We start from the raw sequence: 26240 nt of genomic DNA, 5'->3' as shown, positions 1-26240 counted from the left end.
GCCGCGCTGTCGGAGGGTCGGCTCCGAGGGAGCGCCGCGCTGTCTGACGCTCCCACTTTCCCTCCCTCTCAGGATGGCGGAGGAACAGAAGGACGACCAGCCCGTGGCGAAGTTTGACCTGGAGAAGGAGACGGAGCTGCGTTTCGAGGTGGAGGCCCACGAGACGGTGCAGCTGGAGCTGCTGTCCGGCATGGCGGAGATCTTCGCCACCGAGCTCACCCGCAACAAACGGTTCACCTTCGAGGCGGGCGCCAAGGTGGCGGTCTTCACCTGGCACGGCTGCGCCCTCCAGCTGCGGGGGCGCACCGAGGTGGCGTACGTCTCGCGTGAGACGCCCATGCTGCTGTACCTGAACTGCCACGCGGCCCTGGAGCAGATGAGGCAGCAGGCGGAGCGGGAGGACGAGCGGGGGCCCCGGGTGATGGTGGTGGGCCCCACCGACGTGGGCAAGACCACCGTCTGCCGCCTGCTGCTCAACTACGGGGTGCGCCTCGGCCGGCGGCCCACCTTCGTGGAGCTGGACGTGGGCCAGGGCTCGGTCTCCATCCCCGGCACCATGGGCGCGCTGTACGTGGAGCGGCCGGCCGACGTGGAGGAGGGCTTCTCTGTCCAGGCCCCCCTCATCTACCACTTCGGATCCACCACCCCGGGGACGAACATCAAACTTTACAACAAGGTGAGGGGTTGCGGCCAGAGGTTGTCGGGGGCTGGGCCGAGGGGGGGTGGGGGCGGTGGGAGGGATGCCTCTCCCGGCAGAGGCAGCTCTCGTCACCGGTGGCGGGACGCACTGCTGACTCGCCCGCAGGCGCACACAAGCTCACGGACCGACAGACGCTCGCTGACAGACGGACGCTCGCTCGCTGACAGACGGACGCTCGCTGACTGACTGACGGACGCTCGCTGTCTGACTGACGGACGCTCGCTGTCTGACTGACGGGCGCTCGCTGGCTGACTGACGGACTCTTGCTGACAGGGACAGACGCCCGCTGACAGGGACAGATGCTCGCTGGCTGGCAGACGGGCGCTCGCTGGCTGGCAGACAGTCGCTCGCTCGCTGGCTGACGGGCGCTCGCTCGCTGGCTGACGGGCGCTCGCTCGCTGGCTGACGGGCGCTCGCTGGCTGGCTGACGGGCGCTCGCTGGCTGGCAGACGGGCGCTCGCTGGCTGGCTGGCAGACGGGCGCTCGCTGGCTGGCTGACTGACGGACTCTTGCTGACAGGGACAGACGCCCGCTGGCTGGCAGAAGGACGCCCGCTGGCTGGCAGACGGGCGCCCGCTGGCTGGCAGACGGGCGCCCGCTGGCTGGGACAGACGCCCGCTGACAGACAGACGCGCACACACACCCACTGCAGTGAGCGTGGCCAATTCCGTGACAGCCGTATCACCTCTGGCCCTCGGCCCAGGCGAACAACCTCGTCCTCCCTCCCACCTGATATCCCGCCGACCTCCTTTTCTGTTGTCGGGAGACGCAGACCCGCCGCCTTCCCCCGTTCGTCAGGCCTCGCAGGGCCGATTTGCTGAGTCAGCCCCCCACCCCCCCCCACCTTCCGACGGGGAGTCCAACAAGGAAAGCTCGGGGGGTTGTTCCGCTCAAAAGCGGAGAAGGTCAAGGGGAGATTTGACAGATTCGAAAGGGTTTTGAGAGAGTCAATAAGGAGAGGCTGTTTCCAGCGACAGAGGGCGTGGATTGAAGATAATCGGGGAAAGAACCAGAGGGGGAGATGAGGAGAATGGTTTTTTTTTTTAACGCGGGGAGTTCTTACGGCCTGCCGTGCACTGCCTGAAAGGGCGGTGATAACTTTCAAAGGAGCACCAGGACAAATATTTGATAAGCCTTCTTAGCTACTGATTATATTAAGCACACGGGGATTTGCTTTGTTGTAAATAGCCTGATTGTTCTGGGTGCGTCGAAACTCTGCTCACTGCCATCGCGAATCGGACTTGTGCTGATTACTGAGAGAGCCTTGTGTGCGGGGACAGAATCGAGAGGGAGAGAGAGAGAGCTCAGAGTCCACACAAGGCCAGAAACCCCGCCTAAACCTGTCTCTGCCTCTGAGGGACGGCACAGATCGTCATTCAGAAAGGCACGGGGGTCAATCGAGGACTTGTTGAGGGAAGCTCGCGTCCGATTGAATTGTTTGAGGCGGTCGAAAGGAGGCTCGACGAGGGCAGCGCGGTCGATGTAATCCACCTGGATTTTTTAGCAAGGCTTTTGACGAGGCCCCGCGCGGCCGACTGGTCAGAAAAGTCAAAGCCCATGGGGTCCGAGGGAGAGTGGCAAATTGGATCCAAAATTGGCTCAGAGGCAGGAAGCAAAGGGTCATGGTCGGCGGGTGTTTTTGTGACTTTTTTTTTTATTCGTTCATGGGATGTGGGCGTCGCTGGGCGAGGCCGGCATTTATTGCCCATCCCTAATTGCCCCTTGAGAAGGTGGTGGTGAGCCGCCTTCTTGAACCACTGCAGTCCGTGTGGTGAAGGTTCTCCCACAGTGCTGTTAGGAAGGGAGTTCCAGGATTTTGACCCAGCGACGATGAAGGAACGGCCGATATATTTCCAACTCGGGATGGTGGGTGACTCGGAGGGGAACGTGCAGGTGGTGTTGTCCCCATGTACCTGCTGCTCTTGTCCTTCTAGGTGGTAGAGGTCGCGGGTTTGGGAGGTGCTGTCGAAGAAGCCTTGGCGAGTTGCTGCAGTGCATCCTGTGGATGGTCCACACTGCAGCCACGGTGCGCCGGTGGTGAAGGGAGTGAATGTTTAGGGTGGTGGATGGGGTGCCAATCAAGCGGGCTGCTTTGCCCTGGACGGTGTCGAGCTTCTTGAGTGTTGTTGGAGCTGCACTCATCCAGGCAAGTGGAGAGTATTCCATCACACTCCTGACTTGTGCCTTGTAGATGGTGGAAAGGCTTTGGGGAGTCAGGAGGTGAGTCACTCTCCGCAGAATACCCAGCCTCTGACCTGCTCTTGTAGCCACAGTATTTATGTAGCTGGTCCAGTTAAGTTTCTGGTCAATGGTGACCCCCAGGATGTTGATGGTGGGAGATTCGGCGATGGTAATGCAGTTGAATGTCAAGGGGACTGGAAGGCTGTTTCCATTGGGGTTCCGCAGGGCTCGGTATTGGGTCCCTTGCTTTTTGTGATATATATTGATGATTTGGACTTGAATGTAGGGGGTTTGATCAAGAAGTTTGCAGATGATACAAAAATTGGCCGTGCGGTTGATAGTGAGGTGGAAAGCTGTAGACTGCAGGAAGATATCAGTGGACTGGTCGGGTGGGCAGAGAAGTGGCAAATGGAGTTCAATCCGGAGAAGTGTGAGGTAATGCATTTGCGGAGGGCAAACAAGGGAAGGGAGTACACAATAAATGGGAGGATACTGAGAGGTGTCGAGGGAGTGAGGGACCTTGGAGAGCATGTCCACAGATCCCTGAAGGTAGCAGGACAGGTAGATAAGGCGGTTGAGAAGGCAGACGAGATACTTTCCTTTATTAGCCGAGGCATCGAATATAAGAGCAGGGAGGTTATGCTCGAACTGTATAAAACACGAGTTGGGCCACAGCTTGAGCACTGCGTCCAGTTCTGGTCACCACATTACAGGAAGGATGTGATCGCACTCGAGAGGGTCCAGAGGAGATTTACGGGGATGTTGCCAGGACTGGAGAATTTTAGCGATGAGGAAAGATTGGAGAGGCTGGGGTTGTTCTCTTTGGAACAGAGGAGGGTGAGGGGAGATTTAATTGAGGCGTGTAAAATTACGAGGGGCCTCGATAGAGTGGACAGGAAGGACCTATTTCCCTTAGCGGAGGGGTCAGTGACCGGGGGGGGAGGGCATGGATTTAAAGTAATTGGGGGAAGGATTCGAGGGGAGCTGAGGAGAAATGTTTTCACCCAGAGGGCGGTGGGAGTCTGGAACTCACTGCCTGAGAGGGCGGGAGAGGCAGAGACCCTCAACTCATTTCAAAAGTACCTGGATGTGCACCTGAAGAGCCAGGACCTCCAGGGCTACGGACCAAGAGCTGGAAAGTGGGATTAGAATGGGGGGCTCGTTTTCGGCCAACACGGACACGATGGGCCGAACGGCCGCCTTCTGTGCCGGAGATTTCTATGATTCTACGATTCTGCATCTCTCTCTCCGTCCCCCCGCCCGGCGCGCCCTCCGTCCCCCCGCCCGGCGCGCCCTCCGTCCCCCCGCCCTTCTCCCCCTCTCGCCCTCGCTCCCACTCGCCCTCGCCCCCTCTCGCCCTCGCTCCCTCTCGCCCTCGCTCCCTCTCTCGCCCTCGCTCCCTCTCGCCCTCGCTCCCTCTCGCCCTCGCTCCCTCTCTCGCCCTCGCTCCCTCTCTCGCCCTCGCTCCCTCTCTCGCCCTCGCTCCCTCTCTCACCCTCGCCCTCGCTCCCCCTCGCCCTCGCTCCCCCTCGCCCTCGCTCCCCCTCGCCCTCGCTCCCTTTCGCCCTCCCTCACTCCCTCTCTCGCCCTCGCTCCCTTTCGCCCTCCCTCACTCCCTCTCTCGCCCTCGCTCCCTCTCGCCCTCGCTCCCTCTCTCGCCCTCGCTCCCTCTCTCGCCCTCGCTCCCTCTTGCCCTCGCTCCCTCTTGCCCTCGCTCCCTCTTGCCCTCGCTCCCTCTCGCCCTCGCTCCCTCTCTCGCCCTCGCTCCCTCTCTCGCTCCCTCTCTCGCCCTCGCTCCCTCTCTCGCCCTCGCTCCCTCTCTCGCCCTCGCTCCCTCTCTCGCTCCCTCTCTCGCCCTCGCTCCCTCTCTCGCCCTCGCTCCCTCTCTCGCCCTCGCTCCCTCTCTCACCCTCGCCCTCGCTCACCCTCGCCCTCGCTCCCCCTCGCCCTCGCTCCCCCTCGCCCTCGCTCCCTCTCTCGCCCTCGCTCCCTCTCTCGCCCTCGCTCCCTCTCGCCCTCGCTCCCTCTCGCCCTCGCTCCCTCTCTCACCCTCGCTCCCTTTCGCCCTCGCTCCCTCTCTCGCCCTCGCTCCCTCTCTCACCCTCGCTCCCTCTCTCGCCCTCGCTCACTCTCGCCCTCGCTCCCTCTCTCGCCCTCGCTCCCTCTCGCCCTCGCTCCCTCTCGCCCTCGCTCCCTCTCGCGCCCTCGCTCCCTCTCGCGCCCTCGCTCCCTCTCGCCCTCGCTCCCTCTCGCCCTCGCTCCCTCTCTCGCCCTCGCTCCCTCTCGCCCTCGCTCCCTCTCTCTCCCTCGCTCCCTCTCGCCCTCGCTCCCTCTCTCGCCCTCGCTCCCTCTCTCGCCCTCGCTCCCTCTCGCCCTCTCTCCCTCTCTCGCCCTCGCTCCCTCTCTCGCCCTCGCTCCCTCTCTCGCCCTCGCTCCCTCTCTCGCCCTCGCTCCCTCTCGCCCTCGCTCCCTCTCTCGCCCTCGCTCCCTCTCGCCCTCGCTCCCTCTCGCCCTCGCTCCCTCTCTCGCCCTCGCTCCCTCTCTCGCCCTCGCTCCCTCTCTCGCCCTCGCTCCCTCTCTCGCCCTCGCTCCCTCTCTCACCCTCGCTCCCTCTCTCACCCTCGCTCCCTCTCGCCCTCGCTCCCTCTTGCCCTCGCTCCCTCTCGCCCTCGCTCCCTCTCTCTCCCTCGCTCCCTCTCGCCCTCGCTCCCTCTCGCCCTCGCTCCCTCTCTCGCCCTCGCTCCCTCTCTCGCCCTCGCTCCCTCTCGCCCTCGCTCCCTCTCTCGCCCTCGCTCCCTCTCTCGCCCTCGCTCCCTCTCTCGCCCTCGCTCCCTCTCTCACCCTCGCCCTCGCTCCCCCTCGCCCTCGCTCCCCCTCGCCCTCGCTCCCTCTCGCCCTCGCTCCCTCTCTCGCCCTCGCTCCCTCTCGCCCTCGCTCCCTCTCGCCCTCGCTCCCTCTCTCGCCCTCGCTCCCTCTCGCCCTCGCTCCCTCTCTCGCCCTCGCTCCCTCTCTCGCCCTCGCTCCCTCTCGCCCTCGCTCCCTCTCGCCCTCGCTCCCTCTCGCCCTCGCTCCCTCTCTCCCTCGCTCCCTCTCTCGCCCTCGCTCCCTCTCTCGCCCTCGCTCCCTCTCTCGCCCTCGCTCCCTCTCTCGCCCTCGCTCCCTCTCTCGCCCTCGCTCCCTCTCTCGCCCTCGCTCCCTCTCTCGCCCTCGCTCCCTCTCTCGCCCTCGCTCCCTCTCTCGCCCTCGCTCCCTCTCTCGCCCTCGCTCCCTCTCTCGCCCTCGCTCCCTCTCTCGCTCCCTCTCTCGCCCTCGCTCCCTCTCTCACCCTTGCCCTCGCTCCCCCTCGCCCTCGCTCCCTCTCTCGCCCTCGCTCCCTCTCGCCCTCGCTCCCTCTCTCCCTCGCTCCCACTCGCCCTCGCTCCCTCTCGCCCTCGCTCCCTCTCTCGCCCTCGCTCCCTCTCTCACCCTCGCTCCCTCTCTCACCCTCGCTCCCTCTCGCCCTCGCTCCCTCTCGCCCTCGCTCCCTCTCGCCCTCGCTCCCTCTCGCCCTCGCTCCCTCTCTCTCCCTCGCTCCCTCTCGCCCTCGCTCCCTCTCGCCCTCGCTCCCTCTCGCCCTCGCTCCCTCTCGCCCTCGCTCCCTCTCGCCCTCGCTCCCTCTCGCCCTCGCTCCCTCTCTCGCCCTCGCTCCCTCTCGCCCTCGCTCCCTCTCGCCCTCGCTCCCTCTCGCCCTCGCTCCCTCTCGCCCTCGCTCCCTCTCTCGCCCTCGCTCCCTCTCTCGCCCTCGCTCCCTCTCTTGCCCTCGCTCCCTCTCTCGCCCTCGCTCTCTCTCGCCCTCGCTCCCTCTCTCGCCCTCGCTCCCTCTCTCGCCCTCGCTCCCTCTCTCGCCCTCGCTCCCACTCGCCCTCGCTCCCTCTCTCGCCCTCGCTCCCTCTCGCCCTCGCTCCCTCTCTCGCCCTCGCTCCCTCTCGCCCTCGCTCCCTCTCTCGCCCTCGCTCCCTCTCGCCCTCGCTCCCTCTCTCGCCCTCGCTCCCTCTCTCGCCCTCGCTCCCTCTCTCGCCCTCGCTCCCTCTCTCGCCCTCGCTCCCTCTCGCCCTCGCTCCCTCTCGCCCTCCCTCGCTCCCTCTCTCACCCTCGCTCCCTCTCTCGCCCTCGCTCCCTCTCTCACCCTCGCTCCCTCTCTCGCCCTCGCTCCCTGTCTCGCTCCCTCTCTCGCCCTCGCTCCCTCTCTCACCCTTGCCCTCGCTCCCCCTCGCCCTCGCTCCCTCTCTCACCCTCGCTCCCTCTCGCCCTCGCTCCCTCTCTCGCCCTCGCTCCCTCTCTCGCCCTCGCTCCCTCTCTCGCCCTCGCTCCCTCTCTCGCCCTCGCTCCCTCTCTCGCCCTCGCTCCCTCCCTCTCCCTCCCTCCCTGTCTCTCTTCCCATCTCCCTGTGCTACAGCGATACAAAGCCCTGGTTAGACCACATCTGGAGTACTGTGTCCAGTTCTGGGCACCTCACCTTCGAGGGGAGATACCGGCCTCGGAGGGAGTGCAGTGCAGATTCCCCAGAATGTTACCAGGACTCCAAGTGTTGGATTATGAGGAGAGATTCCACAAACCAGGCTTGTATTCCCGGGAATATCGAAGGTTGAGGAGGGTGATTTGATTGAGGGTTTTGGGAATTTTGAAAGGGATCGATGGGGTAGACGGAGAGAGACTTTCTCCGCTGGTCGGGGGGGGGAGTCCAGGACAAGGGGACAGAACCTTCAAAATCAGAGCCCGGGGGCCGTTCAGGAGAGGAGTGAGGAGACATTTCTTCACACAAAGGGTGGGAGGAGTGCGGGACTCCCTCCCGCTAAAAGCAGACGACGTCAGCTCAATTAATCATTTCACAGCGGAGATCGATAGACTTTTGTTGGGTAAGGGTATTAAGGGAGATGGAGCCAAGACGGGAGGAGGGAGTTAGGAGGCAGATCAGCCCTGATCTCATTGGATGGCGGAACAGGCTCGAGGGGGGCTGAATGGGCCTCCTCCTGTTCCTGTGTAACAGGCTCAAGGGGCTGAATGGGCCTCCTCCTGTTCCTGTGTAACAGGCTCGAGGGGGGCTGAATGGCCTCCTCCTGTTCCTGTGTAACAGGCTCGAGGGGCTGAATGGCCCTCCTCCTGTTCCAAAATGGCCGCCCTCCCCAAAATGGCCGCCCTCCCCAAAATGGCCGCCCTCCCCAAAATGGCCGCCGCGCTCTGCTCCGGCGTCGCTCGTCTCGGCCCGTCTCATTTCCCTCTCTCTCCCTTCACCCCGCAGATCACCTCCCGCCTGGCGGAAGTCTTCAACCAGCGCTGCGAGGTGAACCGGCGGGCGGCGGCGAGCGGCTGCGTCATCAACACGTGCGGCTGGGTGAAGGGCTCGGGCTACCAGGCGCTGGTGCACGCGGCCTCGGCCTTCGAGGTGGACGCGGCCATCGTGCTGGACCAGGAGCGCCTGTACAACGAGCTCAAGCGCGACCTGCCGCACTTCGTCAAGACGGCGCTGCTGCCCAAGTCGGGCGGGGCGGTGGAGCGCAGCAAGGACTTCCGGCGGGAGACCCGCGACGAGAAGATCCGCGAGTACTTCTACGGCTTCCGGGGCGGCTTCTTCCCCCACGCCTTCGACGTGCGCTTCTCGGACGTCAAGATCTTCAAGGTGGGCGCGCCGACCATCCCCGACTCGTGCCTGCCGCTGGGCATGTCGCAGCAGGACAACCAGCTCAAGCTGGTGCCGGTCATGCCCGGCCGTGACCTGGTGCACCACCTGCTCAGCGTCAGCACGGCCGATGGGCCCGAGGACAACCTCATCGAGACCAGCGTGGCCGGCTTCATCGTGGTAACCAATGTGGACGTGGAGCAGCAGGTCTTCACCGTGCTCTCCCCGGCCCCCCCGCCCGCTCCCCAAGAGCATTCTCCTCATAATGGACATTCGTTTCATGGATCTGAAGTAGCTCCTGGGGGGGCGGGGGCGGGGGGGTTCGGGATTCGGCGGGAAAAGCTGGAGATGTTTTGCACCGTTTCCCAAATGTTCGGGAGAGAACCGTACCTGCGCTGACCGGTGTTTCGAGCTCTCTCTCGGGGAGGTGTCTCTACGCTGACCGGTGTCTCTCAGTCCCCTCTCTCTCTCAGGGAGATATCTGTACACTGACTGGTGTCTCTCAGTCCCCTCTCTCTCAGGGAGATATCTGTACACTGACCGGTGTCTCTCAGTCCCCTCTCTCTCAGGGAGATATCTGTACACTGACTGGTGTCTCTCAGTCCCTCTCTCTCTCAGGGAGATATCTGTACACTGACTGGTGTCTCTCAGTCCCCTCTCTCTGAGGGAGATATCTGTACACTGACTGGTATCTCTCAGTCCCCTCTCTCTCAGGGAGATATCTGTACACTGACTGGTGTCTCTCAGTCCCCTCTCTCTCAGGGAGATATCTGGACACTGACTGGTGTCTCTCAGTCCCCTCTCTCTCAGGGAGATATCTGTACACTGACTGGTGTCTCTCAGTCCCCCCTCTCTCTCAGGGAGATATCTGGACACTGACTGGTGTCTCTCAGTCCCCTCTCTCTCAGGGAGATATCTGTACACTGACTGGTGTCTCTCAGTCCCCCCTCTCTCTCAGGGAGATATCTGTACACTGACTGGTGTCTCTCAGTCCCCTCTCTCTCAGGGAGATATCTCTACGCTGACCGGTGTGTCTCAGTCCCCCCTCTCTCTCAGGGAGATATCTGTACACTGACTGGTGTCTCTCAGTCCCCTCTCTCTCAGGGAGATATCTGTACACTGACCGGTGTCTCTCAGTCCCCTCTCTCTCAGGGAGATATCTGTACACTGACTGGTGTCTCTCAGTCCCCCTCTCCCTCAGGGAGATATCTGTACACTGACTGGTGTCTCTCAGTCCCCTCTCTCTCAGGGAGATATCTGTACACTGACCGGTGTCCCACAGTCCCCTCTCTCTCAGGGAGATATCTGTACACTGACTGGTGTCTCTCAGTCCCCTCTCTCTCAGGGAGATATCTGTACACTGACTGGTGTCTCTCAGTCCCTCTCCCTCAGGGAGATATCTGTACACTGACTGGTGTCTCTCAGTCCCCTCTCTCTCTCAGGGAGATATCTGTACACTGACTGGTGTCTCTCAGTCCCCTCTCTCTCAGGGAGATATCTGCACACTGACTGGTGTCTCTCAGCCCTCTCTCTCTCAGGGAGATATCTGTACACTGACTGGTGTCTCTCAGTCCCCTCTCTCTCAGGGAGATATCTGTACACTGACTGGTGTCTCTCAGTCCCTCTCTCTCAGGGAGATATCTGTAAACTGACTGGTGTCTCTCAGTCCCCTCTCTCTCAGGGAGATATCTGTCCACTGACTGGTGTCTCTCAGTCCCCTCTCTCTCAGGGAGATATCTGTACACTGACTGGTGTCTCTCAGTCCCCTCTCTCTCAGGGTGATATCTGTACACTGACTGGTGTCTCTCAGTCCCCTCTCTCTCAGGGAGATATCTGTACACTGACTGGTGTCTCTCAGTCCCCTCTCTCTCAGGGAGATATCTGTACACTGACTGGTGTCTCTCAGTCCCCTCTCTCTCAGGGAGATATCTGTACACTGACTGGTGTCTCTCAGTCCCCTCTCTCTCAGGGAGATATCTGTACACTGACTGGTGTCTCTCAGTCCCCTCTCTCTCAGGGTGATATCTGTACACTGACTGGTGTCTCTCAGTCCCCTCTCTCTCAGGGAGATATCTGTACACTGACTGGTGTCTCTCAGTCCCCTCTCTCTCAGGGAGATATCTGTACACTGACTGGTGTCTCTCAGTCCCCTCTCTCTCTCAGGGAGATATCTGTACACTGACTGGTGTCTCTCAGTCCCCTCTCTCTCAGGGAGATATCTGTACACTGACTGGTGTCTCTCAGTCCCCTCTCTCTCAGGGAGATATCTGTACACTGACTGGTGTCTCTCAGTCCCCTCTCTCTCAGGGTGATATCTGTACACTGACTGGTGTCTCTCAGTCCCCTCTCTCTCAGGGAGATATCTGTACAATGACTGGTGTCTCTCAGTCCCCTCTCTCTCAGGGAGATATCTGTACACTGACTGGTGTCTCTCAGTCCCCTCTCTCTCAGGGAGATATCTGTACACTGACTGGTGTCTCTCAGTCCCCTCTCTCTCAGGGAGATATCTGTACACTGACTGGTGTCTCTCAGTCCCCTCTCTCTCAGGGAGATATCTGTACACTGACTGGTGTCTCTCAGTCCCCTCTCTCTCAGGGAGATATCTGTACACTGACTGGTGTCTCTCAGCCTCAGATACTGCCCCAGCGAGCTGTCCGTTCCGCTGCCTTTGCTTTTGATGACGGTGTTTTTAAATTCTTTACATGCCTGTGTTTTGTGCACTGTTTTATCCCGTTGAGCAATAAATCCTTTTGTGCTTTAATCAAATCAGTGTTCTCGATGTCCTCTTTTCAAACTTGGAGCCAGGGACTGCGTCTCTCCGTCAGGGACCCCTTTTAAAGAGGGAGTTTCTCCGTCAGGGACCCCTTTTAAAGAGGGAGTCTCTCCATCAGGGACCCCTTTTACAGAGGGAGTCTCTCCGTCAGGGACCCCTTTTAAAGAGGGAGTCTCTCTCCGTCAGGGACCCCTTTTAAAGAGGGAGTTTCTCCGTCAGGGACCCCTTTTAAAGAGGGAGTCTCTCCGTCAGGGACCCCTTTTAAAGAGGGTGTCTCTCCGTCAGGGACCCCTTTTAAAGAGGGAGTCTCTCTCCGTCAGGGACCCCTTTTGAAGAGGGAGTCTCTCCATCAGGGACCCCTTTTAAAGAGGGTGTCTCTCCGTCAGGGACCCCTTTTGAAGAGGGAGTCTCTCCGTCAGGGACCTCTTTTAAAGAGGGAGTCTCTCTCCGTCAGGGACCCCTTTTAAAGAGGGAGTCTCTCCATCAGGGACCCCTTTTACAGAGGGAGTCTCTCCGTCAGGGACCTCTTTTAAAGAGGGAGTCTCTCTCCGTCAGGGACCCCTTTTAAAGAGGGAGTCTCTCCGTCAGGGACCCCTTTTGAAGAGGGAGTCTTTCTCCGTCAGGGACCCCTTTTGAAGAGGGAGTCTCTTCATCAGGGACCCCTTTTAAAGAGGGAGTCTCTCCATCAGGGACCCCTTTTACAGAGGGAGTCTCTCCGTCAGGGACCCCTTTTACAGAGGGAGTCTCTCCGTCAGGGACCCCTTTTAAAGAGGGAGTCTCTCCGTCAGGGACCCCTTTTACAGAGGGAGTCTCTCCGTCAGGGACCCCTTTTACAGAGGGAGTCTCTCCGTCAGGGACCCCTTTTACAGAGGGAGTCTCTCCGTCAGGGACCCCTTTTAAAAAGGGAGTCTCTCTGTCAGGGACCCCTTTTAAAGAGGGAGTCTCTCTGTCAGGGACCCCTTTTACAGAGGGAGTCTATCCGTCAGGGACCCCTTTTACAGAGGGAGTCTCTCCGTCAGGGACCCCTGTTACAGAGGGAGCCTCTCCGTCAGGGACCCCTTTTAAAGAGGGAGTCTCTCCATCAGGGACCCCTTTTAAAGAGGGTGTCTCTCTGTCAGGGACCCCTTTTACAGAGGGAGTCTCTCCGTCAGGGACCCCTTTTAAAGAGGGAGTCTCTCTGTCAGGGACCCCTTTCACAGAGGGAGTCTCTCCGTCAGGGACCCCTTTTACAGAGGGAGTCTCTCCATCAGGGACCCCTTTTACAGAGGGAGTCTCTCCGTCAGGGACCCCTTTTAAAGAGGGAGTCTCTCCATCAGGGACCCCTTTTAAAGAGGGAGTCTCTCTGTCAGGGACCCCTTTTAAAGAGGGAGTCTCTGCGTCAGGGACCCCTTTTAAAGAGGGAGTCTCTGCGTCAGGGACCCCTTTTACAGAGGGAGTCTCTCCGTCAGGGACCCCTTTTACAGAGGGAGTCTCTGCGTCAGGGACCCCTTTTACAGAGGGAGTCTCTCCGTCAGGGACCCCTTTTAAAGAGGGAGTCTCTCCGTCAGGGACCCCTTTTACAGAGGGAGTCTCTCTGTCAGGGACCCCTTTTACAGAGGGAGTCTCTCTCCGTCAGGGACCCCTTTTACAGAGGGAGTCTCTCCGTCAGGGACCCCTTTTACAGAGGGAGTCTCTGCGTCAGGGACCCCTTTTACAGAGGGAGTCTCTCTCCGTCAGGGACCCCTTTAAAGAGGGAGTCTCTCCGTCAGGGACCCCTTTTAAAGAGGGAGTCTCTCCATGAGGGACCCCTTTTACAGAGGGAGTCTCTCTGTCAGGGACCACTTTTAAAGAGGGAGTCTCTCCATTAGGGACCCCTTTTAAAGAGGGAGTCTCTCTGTCAGGGACCCCTTTTAAAGAGGGAGTCTCTCCATCAGGGACCCCTTTTAAAAAGGGAGTCTCTCTGTCAGGGACCCCTTTTAAAGAGGGAGTCTCTCTGTCAGGGACCCCTTTTACAGAGGGAGTCTCTCCGTCAGGGACCCCATTTTAGGAGGGAGTCTCTCCGTCAGGGACCCTTTTTACAGAGGGAGTCTCTCCGTCAGGGACCCCTTTTACAGAGGGAGTTTCTCCGTCAGGGACCCCTTTGAAAGAGGGAGTCTCTCAGTCAGGGACCCCTTTTACAGAGGGAGTCTCTCTGTCAGGGACCCCTTTTACAGAGGGAGTCTCTCTGTCTGGGACCCCTTTTACAGAGGGAGTCTCTCCGTCAGTGACCCCTTTTTGCAGAGGGAGTCTCTCTCCGTCAGGGACCCCTTTTACAGAGGGAGTCTCTCTCCGTCAGGGACCCCTTTTACAGAGGGAGTCTCTCCGTCAGGGACCCCTTTTCCAGAGGGAGTCTCCCTGTGTCAGGGACCCCTTTTAAAGAGGGAGTCTCTCAGTCAGGGACCCCTTTTAAAGAGGGAGTCTCTCCGTCAGGGACCCCTTTTACAGAGGGAGTCTCTCTGTCTGGGACCCCTTTTACAGAGGGAGTCTCTCCGTCAGGGACCCCTTTTACAGAGGGAGTCTCTCCATCAGGGATCCCTTTTAAAGAGGGAGTCTCTCCGTCAGGGACCCCTTTTGCAGAGGGAGTCTCTCCGTCAGGGACCCCTTTTACAGAGGGAGCCTCTCTCCGTCAGGGACCCCTTTTACAGAGGGAGTCTCTCCGTCAGGGACCCCTTTTAAAGAGGGAGTCTCTCCGTCAGGGACCCCTTTTAAAGAGGGAGTCTCTCTCCGTCAGGGACCCCTTTTGAAGAGGGAGTCTCTCTCCGTCAGGGACCCCTTTTACAGAGGGAGTCTCTTCATCAGGGACCCCTTTTAAAGAGGGAGTCTCTCCGTCAGGGACCCCTTTTACAGAGGGAGTCTCTCCGTCAGGGACCCCTTTTAAAGAGGGAGTCTCTCCGTCAGGGACCCCTTTTAAAGAGGGAGTCTCTCCGTCAGGGACGTCTTTTAAAGAGGGAGTCTCTCTGTCAGGGACCCCTTTTAAAGAGGGAGTCTCTCCGTCAGGGACCCCTTTTACAGAGGGAGTCTCTCCGTCAGGGACCCCTTTTAAAGAGGGAGTCTCTCCGTCAGGGACCCCTTTTAAAGAGGGAGTCTCTCTGTCAGGGACCTCTTTTAAAGAGGGAGTCTCTCTGTCAGGGACCCCTTTTAAAGAGGGAGTCTCTCCGTCAGGGACCCCTTTTACAGAGGGAGTCTCTCTGTCAGGGACCCCTTTTAAAGAGGGAGTCTCTCCGTCAGGGACCCCTTTTAAAGAGGGAGTCTCTCTGTCAGGGACCCCTTTTAAAGAGGGAGTCTCTCTGTCAGGGACCCCTTTTAAAGAGGGAGTCTCTCCGTCAGGGACCCCTTTTAAAGAGGGAGTCTCTCCGTCAGGGACCCCTTTTAAAGAGGGAGTCTCTCCGTCAGGGAACCCTTTTAAAGAGGGAGTCTCTCCGTCAGGGACCCCTTTTAAAGAGGGAGTCTCTCTGTCAGGGACCCCTTTTACAGAGGGAGTCTCTCCGTCTGGGACCCCTTTTAAAGAGGGAGTCTCTCTGTCAGGGACCCCTTTTAAAGAGGGAGTCTCTCCGTCAGGGACCCCTTTTACAGAGGGAGTCTCTCCGTCTGGGACCCCTTTTAAAGAGGGAGTCTCTCCGTCAGGGACCCCTTTTAAAGAGGGAGTCTCTCTGTCAGGGACCCCTTTTACAGAGGGAGTCTCTCCGTCAGGGACCCCTTTTAAAGAGGGTGTCTCTCTGTCAGGGACCCCTTTTACAGAGGGAGCCTCTCCGTCAGGGACCCCTTTTAAAGAGGGTGTCTCTCTGTCAGGGACCCCTTTTACAGAGGGAGTCTCTCCGTCAGGGACCCCTTTTAAAGAGGGAGTCTCTCCGTCAGGGACCCCTTTTAAAGAGGGAGTCTCTCCATCTGGGACCCCTTTTAAAGAGGGAGTCTCTCCGTCAGGGACCCCTTTTGAAGAGGGAGTCTCTCTCCGTCAGGGACCCCTTTTGAAGAGGGAGTCTCTCCATCAGGGACCCCTTTTAAAGAGGGTGTCTCTCCGTCAGGGACCCCTTTTAAAGAGGGAGTCTCTCCGTCAGGGACCTCTTTTAAAGAGGGAGTCTCTCCGTCAGGGACCCCTTTTGCAGAGGGAGTCTCTCCGTCAGGGACCCCTTTTACAGAGGGAGTCTCTCCGTCAGGGACCCCTTTTTACAGAGGGAGTCTCTCTCCGTCAGGGACCCCTTTTGAAGAGGGAGTCTCTTCATCAGGGACCCCTTTTAAAGAGGGAGTCTCTCCATCAGGGACCCCTTTTACAGAGGGAGTCTCTCCGTCAGGGACCCCTTTTAAAGAGGGAGTCTCTCTGTCAGGGACCCCTTTTAAAGTGGGAGTCTCTCCATCAGGGACCCCTTTTAACGAGGGAGTCTCTCCATCAGGGACCCCTTTTGAAGAGGGAGTCTCTCCATCAGGGACCCCTTTTACAGAGGGAGTCTCTCCGTCAGGGACCCCTTTTAAAGAGGGAGTCTCTCCGTCAGGGACCCCTTTTAAAGTGGGAGTCTCTCCATCAGGGACCCCTTTTACAGAGGGAGTCTCTCCGTCAGGGACCCCTTTTACAGAGGGAGTCTCTCCATTAGGGACCCATTTTAAAGAGGGAGTCTCTCTGTCAGGGACCCCTTTTGAAGAGGGAGTCTCTCCGTCAGGGACCCCTTTTAAAGAGGGAGTCTCTCTGTCAGGGACCCCTTTCTAAGAGGGAGTCTCTCCGTCAGTGACCCCTTTTAAAGAGGGAGTCTCTCCATCAGGGACCCCTTTTACAGACGGAGTCTCTCCATCAGGGACCCCTTTTAAAGAGGGTGTCTCTCCGTTAGGGACCCCTTTTGAAGAGGGAGTCTCTCTGTCAGGGACCCCTTTTACAGAGGGAGTCTCTCTGTCAGGGACCCCATTTTAGGAGGGAGTCTCTCCGTCAGGGACCCTTTTTACAGAGGGAGTCTCTCCGTCAGGGACCCCTTTTTACAGAGGGAGTCTCTCTCCGTCAGGGACCCCTTTTGAAGAGGGAGTCTCTTCATCAGGGACCCCTTTTAAAGAGGGAGTCTCTCCATCAGGGACCCCTTTTACAGAGGGAGTCTCTCCGTCAGGGACCCCTTTTAAAGAGGGAGTCTCTCTGTCAGGGACCCCTTTTAAAGTGGGAGTCTCTCCATCAGGGACCCCTTTTAACGAGGGAGTCTCTCCATCAGGGACCCCTTTTGAAGAGGGAGTCTCTCCATCAGGGACCCCTTTTACAGAGGGAGTCTCTCCGTCAGGGACCCCTTTTAAAGAGGGAGTCTCTCCGTCAGGGACCCCTTTTAAAGTGGGAGTCTCTCCATCAGGGACCCCTTTTACAGAGGGAGTCTCTCCGTCAGGGACCCCTTTTACAGAGGGAGTCTCTCCATTAGGGACCCATTTTAAAGAGGGAGTCTCTCTGTCAGGGACCCCTTTTGAAGAGGGAGTCTCTCTGTCAGGGACCCCTTTTGAAGAGGGAGTCTCTCCGTCAGGGACCCCTTTTAAAGAGGGAGTCTCTCTGTCAGGGACCCCTTTTAAAGAGGGAGTCTCTCCGTCAGTGACCCCTTTTAAAGAGGGAGTCTCTCCGTCAGGGACCCCTTTTAAAGTGGGAGTCTCTCCATCAGGGACCCCTTTTACAGACGGAGTCTCTCCATCAGGGACCCCTTTTACAGAGGGAGTCTCTGCGTCAGGGACCCCTTTTAAAGAGGGAGTCTCTCCATCAGGGACCCCTTTTAAAGAGGGTGTCTCTCCGTTAGGGACCCCTTTTGAAGAGGGAGTCTCTCTGTCAGGGACCCCTTTTACAGAGGGAGTCTCTCTGTCAGGGACCCCATTTTAGGAGGGAGTCTCTCCGTCAGGGACCCTTTTTACAGAGGGAGTCTCTCCGTCAGGGACCCCTTTTAAAGGGAGTCTCTCCGTCAGGGACCCCTTTGAAAGAGGGAGTCTCTCAGTCAGGGACCCCTTTTGCAGAGGGAGTCTCTATCTGTCAGGGACCCCTTTTAAAGAGGGAGTCTCTCTCTGTCAGGGACCCCTTTTACAGAGGGAGTCTCTCTGTCAGGGACCCCTTTTACAGTGGGAGTCTCTCTCGGTCAGGGACCCCATTTACAGAGGGAGTCTCTCCGTCAGGGACCCCTTTTAAAGAGGGAGTCTCTCCGTCAGGGACCCCTTTTACAGAGGGAGTCCCTCCGTCAGGGACCCCTTTTAAAGAGGGAGTCTCTCCGTCAGGGACCCCTTTTCCAGAGGGAGTCTCCCTGTGTCAGGGACCCCTTTTAAAGAGGGAGTCTCTCAGTCAGGGACCCCTTTTAAAGAGGGAGTCTCTCCGTCAGGGACCCCTTTTACAGAGGGAGTCTCTCTGTCTGGGACCCCTTTTAAAGAGGGAGTCTCTCCGTCTGGGACCCCTTTTAAAGAGGGAGCCTCTTCATCAGGGACCCCTTTTAAAGAGTGGGTCTCTCCCTCAGGGACCCCTTTTAAAGAGGGAGCCTCTTCATCAGGGACCCCTTTTAAAGAGGGAGTCTCTCGGTCAGGGACCCCTTTTACAGAGGGAGCCTCTCCGTCAGGGACCCCTTTTACAGAGGGAGTCTCTCCGTCAGGGACCCCTTTTAAAGAGGGAGTCTCTCTCCGTCAGGGACCCCTTTTGAAGAGGGAGTCTCTCTGTCAGGGACCCCTTTTACAGAGGGAGTCTCTCCGTCAGGGACCCCTTTTAAAGAGGGAGTCTCTCCGTCAGGGACCCCTTTTAAAGAGGGAGTCTCTCCATCTGGGACCCCTTTTAAAGAGGGAGTCTCTCCGTCAGGGACCCCTTTTGAAGAGGGAGTCTCTCTCCGTCAGGGACCCCTTTTGAAGAGGGAGTCTCTCCATCAGGGACCCCTTTTAAAGAGGGTGTCTCTCCGTCAGGGACCCCTTTTAAAGAGGGAGTCTCTCCGTCAGGGACCTCTTTTAAAGAGGGAGTCTCTCCGTCAGGGACCCCTTTTGCAGAGGGAGTCTCTCCGTCAGGGACCCCTTTTACAGAGGGAGTCTCTCCGTCAGGGACCCCTTTTTACAGAGGGAGTCTCTCTCCGTCAGGGACCCCTTTTGAAGAGGGAGTCTCTTCATCAGGGACCCCTTTTAAAGAGGGAGTCTCTCCATCAGGGACCCCTTTTACAGAGGGAGTCTCTCCATCAGGGACCCCTTTTAAAGAGGGAGTCTCTCTGTCAGGGACCCCTTTTAAAGTGGGAGTCTCTCCATCAGGGACCCCTTTTAACGAGGGAGTCTCTCCATCAGGGACCCCTTTTGAAGAGGGAGTCTCTCCATCAGGGACCCCTTTTACAGAGGGAGTCTCTCCGTCAGGGACCCCTTTTAAAGAGTTAGTCTCTCCGTCAGGGACCCCTTTTAAAGTGGGAGTCTCTCCATCAGGGACCCCTTTTACAGAGGGAGTCTCTCCGTCAGGGACCCCTTTTACAGAGGGAGTCTCTCCATTAGGGACCCATTTTAAAGAGGGAGTCTCTCTGTCAGGGACCCCTTTTGAAGAGGGAGTCTCTCCGTCAGGGACCCCTTTTAAAGAGGGAGTCTCTCTGTCAGGGACCCCTTTTAAAGAGGGAGTCTCTCCGTCAGTGACCCCTTTTAAAGAGGGAGTCTCTCCGTCAGGGACCCCTTTTAAAGTGGGAGTCTCTCCATCAGGGACCCCTTTTACAGAGGGAGTCTCTCCATCAGGGACCCCTTTTACAGAGGGAGTCTCTGCGTCAGGGACCCCTTTTAAAGAGGGAGTCTCTCCATCAGGGACCCCTTTTAAAGAGGGTGTCTCTCCGTTAGGGACCCCTTTTGAAGAGGGAGTCTCTCTGTCAGGGACCCCTTTTACAGAGGGAGTCTCTCTGTCAGGGACCCCATTTTAGGAGGGAGTCTCTCCGTCAGGGACCCTTTTTACAGAGGGAGTCTCTCCGTCAGGGACCCCTTTTAAAGGGAGTCTCTCCGTCAGGGACCCCTTTGAAAGAGGGAGTCTCTCAGTCAGGGACCCCTTTTGCAGAGGGAGTCTCTATCTGTCAGGGACCCCTTTTAAAGAGGGAGTCTCTCTCTGTCAGGGACCCCTTTTACAGAGGGAGTCTCTCTGTCAGGGACCCCTTTTACAGTGGGAGTCTCTCTCGGTCAGGGACCCCATTTACAGAGGGAGTCTCTCCGTCAGGGACCCCTTTTAAAGAGGGAGTCTCTCCGTCAGGGACCCCTTTTACAGAGGGAGTCCCTCCGTCAGGGACCCCTTTTAAAGAGGGAGTCTCTCCGTCAGGGACCCCTTTTCCAGAGGGAGTCTCCCTGTGTCAGGGACCCCTTTTAAAGAGGGAGTCTCTCAGTCAGGGACCCCTTTTAAAGAGGGAGTCTCTCCGTCAGGGACCCCTTTTACAGAGGGAGTCTCTCTGTCTGGGACCCCTTTTAAAGAGGGAGTCTCTCCGTCTGGGACCCCTTTTAAAGAGGGAGCCTCTTCATCAGGGACCCCTTTTAAAGAGTGGGTCTCTCCCTCAGGGACCCCTTTAAAAGAGGGAGCCTCTTCATCAGGGACCCCTTTTAAAGAGGGAGTCTCTCCGTCAGGGACCCCTTTTACAGAGGGAGTCTCTCCGTCAGGGACCCCTTTTACAGAGGGAGTCTCTCCATCAGGGACCCCTTTTAAAGAGGGAGTCTCTCCGTCAGGGACCCCTTTTAAAGGGAGTCTCTCCGTCAGGGACCCCTTTGAAAGAGGGAGTCTCTCAGTCAGGGACCCCTTTTGCAGAGGGAGTCTCTATCTGTCAGGGACCCCTTTTAAAGAGGGAGTCTCTCTCTGTCAGGGACCCCTTTTACAGAGGGAGTCTCTCTGTCAGGGACCCCTTTTACAGAGGGAGTCTCTCTGTCAGGGACCCCATTTTAGGAGGGAGTCTCTCCGTCAGGGACCCTTTTTACAGAGGGAGTCTCTCCGTCAGGGACCCCTTTTAAAGGGAGTCTCTCCGTCAGGGACCCCTTTGAAAGAGGGAGTCTCTCAGTCAGGGACCCCTTTTGCAGAGGGAGTCTCTATCTGTCAGGGACCCCTTTTAAAGAGGGAGTCTCTCTCTGTCAGGGACCCCTTTTACAGAGGGAGTCTCTCTGTCAGGGACCCCTTTTACAGTGGGAGTCTCTCTCGGTCAGGGACCCCATTTACAGAGGGAGTCTCTCCGTCAGGGACCCCTTTTAAACAGGGAGTCTCTCCGTCAGGGACCCCTTTTACAGAGGGAGTCCCTCCGTCAGGGACCCCTTTTAAAGAGGGAGTCTCTCCGTCAGGGACCCCTTTTCCAGAGGGAGTCTCCCTGTGTCAGGGACCCCTTTTAAAGAGGGAGTCTCTCAGTCAGGGACCCCTTTTAAAGAGGGAGTCTCTCCGTCAGGGACCCCTTTTACAGAGGGAGTCTCTCTGTCTGGGACCCCTTTTAAAGAGGGAGTCTCTCCGTCTGGGACCCCTTTTAAAGAGGGAGCCTCTTCATCAGGGACCCCTTTTAAAGAGTGGGTCTCTCCCTCAGGGACCCCTTTTAAAGAGGGAGCCTCTTCATCAGGGACCCCTTTTAAAGAGGGAGTCTCTCCGTCAGGGACCCCTTTTACAGAGGGAGTCTCTCCGTCAGGGACCCCTTTTACAGAGGGAGTCTCTCCATCAGGGACCCCTTTTAAAGAGGGAGTCTCTCCGTCAGGGACCCCTTTTACAGAGGGAGTCTCTCCGTCAGGGACTACTTTTACAGAGGGAGCCTCTCCGTCAGGGACCCCTTTTACAGAGGGAGTCTCTCCGTCAGGGACCCCTTTTACAGAGGGAGTCTCTCCGTCAGGGACCCCTTTTGAAGAGGGAGTCTCTCTCCGTCAGGGACCCCTTTTGAAGAGGGAGTCTCTTCATCAGGGACCCCTTTTAAAGAGGGAGTCTCTCCGTCAGGGACCCCTTTTACAGAGGGAGTCTCTCCGTCAGGGACCCCTTTTAAAGAAGTCTCTCTCCGTCAGGGACCCCTTTTGAAGAGGGAGTCTCTCCATCAGGGACCCCTTTTAAAGAGGGAGTCTCTCCATCAGGGACCCCTTTTACAGAGGGAGTCTCTCCGTCAGGGACCCCTTTTAAAGAGGGTGTCTCTCTGTCAGGGACCCCTTTTACAGAGGGAGTCTCTCCGTCAGGGACCCCTTTTAAAGAGGGAGTCTCTCCGTCAGGGACCCCTTTTACAGAGGGAGTCTCTCCGTCAGGGACCCCTTTTACAGAGGGAGTCTCTCCGTCAGGGACCCCTTTTACAGAGGGAGTCTCTCCGTCAGTGACCCCTTTTAAAGAGGGAGTCTCTCCGTCAGGGACCCCTTTTAAAGAGGGAGTCTCTCCATTAGGGACCCCTTTTACAGAGGGAGTCTCTCTGTCAGGGACCCCATTTTAGGAGGGAGTCTCTCCGTCAGGGACCCTTTTTACAGAGGGAGTCTCTCCGTCAGGGACCCCTTTTAAAGGGAGTCTCTCCGTCAGGGACCCCTTTGAAAGAGGGAGTCTCTCAGTCAGGGACCCCTTTTGCAGAGGGAGTCTCTCCGTCAGGGACCCCTTTTAAAGAGGGAGTCTCTCCGTCAGGGACCCCTTTTACAGAGGGAGTCTCCCTGTGTCAGGGACCCCTTTTAAAGAGGGAGTCTCTCTGTCAGGGACCCCTTTTACAGAGGGAGTCTCTCCGTCAGGGACCCCTTTTGAAGAGGGAGTCTCTCTGTCAGGGACCCCTTTTAAAGAGGGAGTCTCTCAGTCAGGGACCCCTTTTGCAGAGGGAGTCTCTCCGTCAGGGACCCTTTTTACAGAGGGAGTCTCTCCGTCAGGGACCCCTTTTAAAGGGAGTCTCTCCGTCAGGGACCCCTTTGAAAGAGGGAGTCTCTCAGTCAGGGACCCCTTTTGCAGAGGGAGTCTCTATCTGTCAGGGACCCCTTTTAAAGAGGGAGTCTCTCTCGGTCAGGGACCACTTTTAAAGAGGGAGTCTCTCCGTCAGGGACCCCTTTTAAAGAGGGAGTCTCTCCGTCAGGGACCCCTTTTACAGAGGGAGTCCCTCCGTCAGGGACCCCTTTTAAAGAGGGAGTCTCTCCGTCAGGGACCCCTTTTCCAGAGGGAGTCTCCCTGTGTCAGGGACCCCTTTTAAAGAGGGAGTCTCTCCGTCAGGGACCCCTTTTACAGAGGGAGTCTCTCCATCAGGGACCCCTTTTAAAGAGGGAGTCTCTCCGTCAGGGACCCCTTTTACAGAGGGAGTCTCTCCATCAGGGACCCCTTTTACAGAGGGAGCCTCTCCGTCAGGGACCCCTTTTACAGAGGGAGTCTCTCTCCGTCAGGGACCCCTTTTACAGAGGGAGCCTCTCCGTCAGGGACCCCTTTTACAGAGGGAGCCTCTCCGTCAGGGACCCCTTTTACAGAGGGAGTCTCTCCGTCAGGGACCCCTTTTAAAGAGGGAGTCTCTCTCCGTCAGGGACCCCTTTTGAAGAGGGAGTCTCTCCGTCAGGGACCCCTTTTACAGAGGGAGTGCCTCCCCGCCAGGGAGCCCGTTTCCAGAGACAAGCCAGCGGCCGAGTCTGGTGGTTTGCAGCCCTGTGCGTGACTCAGCAAGTCGGCCGTGCGTGTCTGAGTCACGAAGGGTGGCAGGGGATTTGCAACTGTTCGACAAACAAAACGAGGGCTGGCCAACCAGCGGGGAGAGGAGAATTAAGCTGTGCTCCTGGCCCAAGACGTCCGTGCCCCCCTGACCCGAGGCGGGTCTCTGAGTCCCCGGGGGGGACGGCGCCCCCCACACCCCCACCCCCCATGTTCCCCCTTTCTCTGGCTCCCCCTGTCGGAACCGTGGGGCTTCAGAAGGAGGCCGTTCGGCCCGTCGACTCCTTGCCGGCCGAAAACGAGCCACTCTGCCCAATCCCACTTTTCCAACGCTCGGTCCGGAGCCCCTGAAGGTCCCCGGCCCTCCGGCTGCGCATTCCAGCCACTTTTGAGGTGGGTTGAGGGTCTCTGGCTCTCCCACCCTCTCAGGCAGTGAGTTCCAGACCCCCCACCGCCCTCTGGAGTGAAAAAATTTCTCCTCGGCTCCCCTCGAGTCGTTCCACCAATGACTTGCAATCCATGTCCCCCCTGGCCAAGGGAAGTTGGTCTGTTGTTCCCAGTTTGGGAGGTCAGATCGTCCCAACGCCCTACGTAGAAAATGAAGTATTTTTTTGAAGTGTGCTCACCGTTGCAATGTGGGAAACGCAGCAGCCGATTTGCGCACAGCAAGATCCCACGAACAGCCACTGTGATAAATGACCCAGATCGTCTGTTTTTTTCAGTGATGTTTGGTCGAGGGATAAATATCGGGGCCCAGGACCCCGGGGAGAACTCCCCCCTGCTCTTCTTCCAATAGTGGGCCGTGGGATCTTTTGCACCCACCCGAGAGGGGCAGACGGGGCCCTCGGTTTAACGTCTCGTCCCGAAAGACGGCAACTCCGACAGTGCGGCGCTCCCTCAGTACGGACCCTCCGACAGTGCGGTGCTCCCTCAGTACTGACCCTCCGACAGTGCGGCGCTCCCTCAGTACGGACCCTCCGACAGTGCGGTGCTCCCTCAGTACCGACCCTCCGACAGTGCGGCGCTCCCTCAGTACCGACCCTCCGACAGTGCGGCGCTCCCTCAGTACCGACCCTCCGACAGTGCGGCGCTCCCTCAGTACCGACCCTCCGACAGTGCGGCGCTCCCTCAGTACCGACCCTCCGACAGTGCGGCGCTCCCTCAGTACTGACCCTCCGACAGTGCGGCGCTCCCTCAGTACCGACCCTCCGACAGTGCGGCGCTCCCTCAGTACTGACCCTCCGACAGTGCGGCGCTCCCTCAGTACCGACCCTCCGACAGTGCGGCGCTCCCTCAGTACCGACCCTCCGACAGTGCGGCGCTCACTCAGAACCGACCCTCCGACAGTGCGGCGCTCCCTCAGTACTGCACCGGGGGAGTGTCGGCCTGGATTATGGGGCTCGAGTCTCTGGAGTGGGGGCTCGAACCCTCGACCTTCTGACTCAGAGACGAGAGAGAGGGAGACCCAGGGAACCACACCATTGTCGTCCATTCAAAATCGCTGACTGGCCACTGATTTGCCACACACAGTACAGGTAAATATAATTCATGTCTGTTTATTTAATTTAACAACGATTGTCATTCAGTAACCAAGCAAGCAAACCAGCCGCACAGATCGAAACAACAGACACACACTGCTTTTCATTATAAAGGGGGTACCCGGGGAGTGTGTTAATATTTACAGGGGGTCCCCGGGGAGTGTGTTAATATTTACAGGGGGTCCCCGGGGAGTGTGTTAATATTTACAGGGGGTCTCCGGGGAGTGTGTTAATATTTACAGGGGGTCCCCGGGGAGTGTGTTAATATTTACAGGGGGTCTCCGGGGAGTGTGTTAATATTTACAGGGGGTCTCCGGGGAGTGTGTTAATATTTACAGGGGGTCCCCGGGGAGTGTGTTAATATTTACAGGGGGTCTCCGGGGAGTGTGTTAATATTTACAGGGGGTCCCCGGGGAGTGTGTTAATATTTACAGGGGGTCTCCGGGGAGTGTGTTAATATTTACAGGGGGTCCCCGGGGAGTGTGTTAATATTTACAGGGGGTCTCCGGGGAGTGTGTTAATATTTACAGGGGGTCTCCGGGGAGTGTGTTAATATTTACAGGGGGTCCCCGGGGAGTGTGTTAATATTTACAGGGGGTCCCCGGGGAGTGTGTTAATATTTACAGGGGGTCTCCGGGCAGTGTGTTAATATTTACAGGGGTCCCCGGGGAGTGCGTCACATTTGGTTGTGAACATATTTTGGTTTTTAATTGCGAGCCGGGTATGGCCGAATTGCCTCTGAGCCTCACCGCTGGCTTTGATCTCTGCGTTTCACCCCCTCCACAAGCAAACATCACAGGAGAGGGCTGAGTCTTCCTTCTTTAGTGCCAGGTGGTAACTGTTCCATTAGTGTTGGAGAAAGCTATTGTTGAGATCCAGGTACAAAAATCTCAAGTAAACACGACCCACCCACTTCTGAGATCTGACCTTCCACAGGACGTAGTTGGACTTCAGACGGCAAAGGACGAAGCTGAGCAGGAGCGAGAGTGGGGCAGAGAAACAGCGACAGAGAGAGAGAGAGAGGAGGGCGGACAGGGAGAGAGAGATAGAGGCGGACACAGAGAGAGAGAGAGAGAGAGAGGCAGATAGAGAGAGAGAAAGAGCGAGCAGGAGGGGGGGCAGTGAGAGAAAGAGAGAGGGGGACAACGAGAGAGAGGGGGACAACGAGAGAGAGAGAGAGAGAGAGAGCGGGGGGACAACGAGAGAGATAGAGAGAGAGAGAGCGGGGGGACAACGAGAGAGATAGAGATAGAGAGAGAGGGAGGCAGTGAGAGGTTGAGAGAGAGAGAAGGGGGAGCCAGAGAGACAGACTGAGCGAGGTGCCGATACAGACAGGGACGTAGACTGAGAGTTCCGGAGACTGAGGGAGATCCAGAGAGACGGACGTAGACTGAGAGATCAAAAGCGCGAACCAGAGGAATTGGAGGAGACAACGGGGAGGCAGGGAAGAGTCACAAAGAGGTTAAGAGGAAAGAAGGGGTCACAGGGAGCCGGGGAGCTCGGAGACAGTGAATGGACAGTGGGAAGTATTATATGGATTACAGCGTTGAGTTCCTCGGTCCAGCGATGGACAAGCAAGGGCATTCTGCCTTCTCCAATCCCGCTCTGATCCTGGACGAGCCGGCCTGGATTTCCGACGGCAACTCAGGACCGATTCCCAACCAGATGAGGTGCGTCAATTCATGTAAACGTTAACTTCGAGTCGGGCCGGTGTTGGGGACCGCGATCGAGGGCATAGGGGCTTTGTGGTAGGACGTGGTTAGACCGCACCTGGAGCACTGCGAGCAGTTCTGGGCACCGCACCTTCGGAAGGACATATTGTCCTTGGAGGGAGTGCAGCGTAGGTTTACTGGAATGATACC

The 26240-nt window shown here is 58.1% G+C and overlaps 1 protein-coding gene across 1 annotated transcript in view; it reads left to right on the top strand.

Annotated features, from left to right (window-relative positions):
• The window catches only part of LOC137311685 (polyribonucleotide 5'-hydroxyl-kinase Clp1-like), a 68408-nt gene extending 59475 nt beyond the window's left edge, over positions 1-8933 (top strand). The window contains 3 exon segments of the mRNA XM_067978752.1: positions 73-676; positions 8160-8768; positions 8770-8933. Of these exon segments, the coding sequence (XP_067834853.1) occupies positions 74-676; positions 8160-8768; positions 8770-8832 (1275 nt within the window). The 5' untranslated portion in view covers position 73 and the 3' untranslated portion in view covers positions 8833-8933.
• Positions 8934-26240: the final 17307 nt, after the last annotated feature.

Source organism: Heptranchias perlo, unplaced genomic scaffold, assembly GCF_035084215.1.
Source record: "Heptranchias perlo isolate sHepPer1 unplaced genomic scaffold, sHepPer1.hap1 HAP1_SCAFFOLD_381, whole genome shotgun sequence".
Classification (NCBI taxonomy): Eukaryota; Metazoa; Chordata; class Chondrichthyes; order Hexanchiformes; family Hexanchidae; genus Heptranchias; species Heptranchias perlo.
This window is presented reverse-complemented; position numbering and strand designations above follow the sequence as displayed.